The sequence below is a fragment of the Anoplolepis gracilipes genome, unplaced genomic scaffold (assembly GCF_047496725.1).
Source record: "Anoplolepis gracilipes unplaced genomic scaffold, ASM4749672v1 Contig19, whole genome shotgun sequence".
NCBI classification, from domain to species: Eukaryota; Metazoa; Arthropoda; class Insecta; order Hymenoptera; family Formicidae; genus Anoplolepis; species Anoplolepis gracilipes.
The window spans coordinates 367,614-371,848 of NW_027328667.1; the positions used below are offsets into that span (position 1 = coordinate 367,614).

At 37.1% G+C, this 4,235-nt stretch overlaps 1 protein-coding gene across 1 annotated transcript; it reads left to right on the top strand.

Annotated features, from left to right (window-relative positions):
• The first annotated feature begins 230 nt into the window (after window positions 1-230).
• LOC140675573 (uncharacterized) lies at window positions 231-1,985 on the top strand. The gene is made up of 2 exons (XM_072910164.1): window positions 231-285; window positions 1,249-1,985. The coding sequence occupies exons 1-2, from the start codon at window positions 231-233 to the stop codon at window positions 1,983-1,985; spliced, it is 792 nt and encodes a 263-aa protein (XP_072766265.1).
• The last annotated feature ends 2,250 nt before the right edge of the window (window positions 1,986-4,235 follow it).

Here is a 4,235-nt window from a genome sequence, read left to right on the forward strand (position 1 = left end):
AAAATAATCTTTGGTATATATTGCAACTGTTCAGAGGTAAGCTCGAGAATATGACAGTCGTTCGACAGATGAAAAAACATTTTTAATACTGAGCGGTTTCGATACGATGCGCATCTATAAATAGGTCCTCTTATCACTCATTCTCAAAATGCGGTTTGTGCGGCAAGCGACGATAATCAAAGTTACAAACTTTGATAATAGACTAATGCTTAAAAAAGAAATACGACAGCATGGAAACATGTTACCAATTACTATACGGTATTATTTGCGGTCCTTCAAATTGTGGTAAGACTAATGTATTAATAAGTCTAATTGAAAGTCCGTACGGTGTTCGCTTTGAGAACCTGTACGTATACTCAAAATCGCTTCAACAACCGAAATATCAATATTTGGAAAATTTATTGACACCGATAGACGAAATTGGTTATTTCACATTCTCTAATAATAGTGAAGTCGTTGCTCCAAGCGAGGCGCTTCCGAATTCCATTTTTATCTTTGATGACGTGGCGTGCGATAAACAAGATACGATAAGAGAGTACTTTACAATGGGTCAACATTCGAGCGTCGACTGTTTCTATCTTTGTCAAACGTATGCCAAGATACCCAAGCATTTTATACGCGACAATGCGAATCTGTTGATTTTATTTTAACAGAATAGTACAAACTTGAAACACGTGTACAATGATCATGTAAATACTGACATGTCATACAACGATTTTCACGCATTATGTCAGAAATGCTGGCAGCACAAGTATGGATTCGTAGTTAATGATAAAGACAGCTCGCTGACTAATGAACGATATAAAAAAGGATTTAATGAATTTGCGATACCGTAGAGAGGTTAGTCGCTGTTGACACATCAGTCTAACAACGTCTACAAAATATCCATCATGATAAACAACAATGATGCTGATGATGAACGTGAAAAGATTGTGAGAGAGATTGCAAAAACGAGCGAATCAATTCGCAAAAAATATCACGCTTTAAAAACTGAGTAAAATTGAGGAAGACGTCACTTTGGAGAGAAATTTTAAGCCAATCACTGAACCTGTAAAACAAATTGTTGAGAATACCATCGATGTAGAATCTGATACATCGAAAGTGGAGTCGTTTGGTATACCCAGAGAAGAACAAGAGAGCATAAAGCAGAAACGATCAAACATTTCACTGACTTATGAAAAAATATCAAATGGGGGACGGAAACGCTCAAACGATTCATTGATAACTTCTACACCAAATCAATCAAAGCGAATGAAACAATCGACTCCGATAAAAGCTGTACAACAACTTCAAATAATACCTCGTCTCCTTCCGTCGAAGAAATTTTTGAGACCACACCCGAAGCGGTTGTAACGTCGGTTCAACGTCAATTACAAACATTCGAGGGTCAGAATATGTTGCGAGAACATCTTGGTCCGCTCGGACAAAGATATATCGGAGCAATTTTGGGCCAAGATGTAAATAACGAGATGGATTACGTATACGGTGTTAAATTTTCCGACGAAGGAATGATGCTCGGCGATAAACATTTCGAAGTGGATAAGAATGATAAAATAATCATCAATGGAGTGAAATATGCGGGGACGCCGGGTCTCTACGAATTAATTTTCAAGAGAATTCCCGATGATGCTGTATATACAGAGAACGATATGCATAAATATAAAAGTATATTACTGGCGACAAACGCGCATAGACGTGATAGTAATGTGCGTAATCCAGTATTAGGTAACAAAGGATACAAATATAAATATATAATCGCTTCATTACTTCTTATCAAAAGAAAAATTGGGAAAGGTATAAACCTACCACGCACTATGACACTGAGTGAGAATAAAATTGAATATGTGCATTGGAACGATCCCAACGAATTGGTAGATCGTTTGCGGCTGCTGGAAGCTTCGCGTCGAGCAGGTAACAATGCTCATGGCAATGAAATCATGTCAATTATCGAAGAGCTTCGCGAGGCAAGTCTTATTATAAATTAAACAACATGTTGACAATACTAGTCATTCTGTCAAAACATTTCGTATTGAAATGTCAATTAATAAATTTGGAGTATCGCTCGGTATGTCGAATAATGCATACTATGAATGGAACGGATTACTAAGAACGTATATGCGAGATAACGCTCTGTGTCTGACTAGCGCCGACTTTGACGCCGGCGTTGCGCAAGATACGACGTGTAGCGCAACCAGAAGATGATAACGATGCTGCTAACAAACGGTACGTTGAAACGAGTGTTGAACTTTTGAGGAATAGGCAGAAAGAAATTGAGGAAACAATTATTGCGCTCGAAACGCGCGTGCAAACGCTTCAGATAATGATGCATGAAATGCAGAAAATGCTTCAGAACGTGTGCAAACTACATCCGACTCAGGAAAAGATACATAAAGAATTATACATGAACTTTTACATTATTATGAAATATGCCACGATCAAACATGTAAGAAAAGATAAACAACTCTGAAAAGCGACTGCTCGTGGAAGAATTGCATGCTCCGGCAAGAAGAAATTTTCCGTGTAGACGCGTCATAATACGCGGATACGATGATCTGTGGCAGGCAGACATGGTTGAGATGCGTCCTTATGCACGAGTCAACAAAGGTTTCAATTACATACTCACTGTTATCGATGTGCTGAGCAAGTATGCGTGGGCCATACCGCTCAAAAGTAAGAGCGGAAACGAAATGTCTGAAACGATTGCGAAACTAATTCGAGATGGTAGATGTCCAAAAAATTTTCAAACAGACAGAGGAAAGGAATTTTATAATGCATATGTGCAAAAACTCATGAAGAAACATAACATTAATCATTATTTAACGTATTCCATCATGAAAGCGTCGATCGTGGAACAATTCAACCGCACTTTAAAGAACAATATGTGGAAATTGTTTACGTTAAATGGTAATTACAAGTGGATAGACACTTTATCCCAACTCGTTGCAGAATATAACGCGCGAAAACATCGCACTATCAATATGAGACCTATCGATGTCACTCCTACAATCGCTGATATACTTTTAAATACAGTATACAATAATGTAAAAATTGCTGCTCCAGCAAGATTCAAAGTGGGTGATTCGATACGTGTGAGTAAATTCAAGACCATTTTTGATAAAGGTTACACACCAAATTGATCGGCCAAAGTGTTTAAAATTGTCAAAATACAGAATACTAATCCCGCGACATATATATTAAAAGATTCGCGCGGAAATCCAGTAGCCGGAGGATTCTACGAATACGAACTACAACGCGTTGCTAACTCCGACGTGTATCTCGTGGAAAAGGTGATACATAAAAAAAGGAGATGAAGTTTTTGTGAAATGGTTGGGACTTGATAAATCGCACAACTCTTGGACACATAAAAATAATTTATTATAAACATAATAAAAATAATTTATTATAAACATAATAAAAATATACATAAATTTACATGAATGAATATATATATATATAATTTATGTTTACAATAAATACAGTTATTTACAATAAATAAATACAATTATTTACAATGGTATTTTTTAATGTCCCCACGGTAACGTATCAGTAGTTGTAGATACGATATACCGCTTCTCATCGTACGGACTTAGAGCAATTTTTGTTTCGCGAATGGTGTATACCTCGTGCAATTTTGATCTTAAACACGATTGACTACACGTCATTTCAATCTCTTCGTTGAAACATCGCGTGTAATCGTCAAATGTTATCGTTTTCGCGACAACGTTACTGTTGACACCTTTTACCTTTTTCGTATCCTTCTTACCATCCACGCGCAACGCATACATTTTTGTTCTAAGCCGACAAATTCAGTCATTATGGTACCATTGTTTTCATCCTTCATTAGACTCGGTATCTTTTTATTCACGAGCGGTATACCGTACGCATTGTCTATCGCATAGTCGCTCGTATCAAATCTGCTAATATCGCGTTTCATATTCTCGTACACATCGTCGCACTCAATGTGATATATAAGGCTATCTGTGTCAGTGTACATGACTTTGCATCTTTCCCGATACATTGGTACCATGTAATCGTGATGAAATTCATACAAACATGTCTTGGATATATCGAGAATACACATACCCACGTAAATTGGATTGTAGAATTTCACCTCGAGTTTACGTAATTCCAGTGATTAGATTTTCCGAAAAAACGCTCCTACTATGAAAATTTGGTCTTGCAATTAATGCCTCTGCGCCGTACCTTCCGTCCCATTTTGTTAAAAGTTTAACATC

Excerpts from the sequence above, each read along its gene's own strand:
- LOC140675573 (XM_072910164.1), top strand. The coding sequence starts at position 231 with ATGGAAACATGTTACCAATTACTATACGGTATTATTTGCGGTCCTTCA. Across the intron at positions 286-1,248 it reads TTGCGGTCCTTCAAATTGTG|CGAATGAAACAATCGACTCC; the intron begins GTAAGACTAATG and ends AATCAATCAAAG.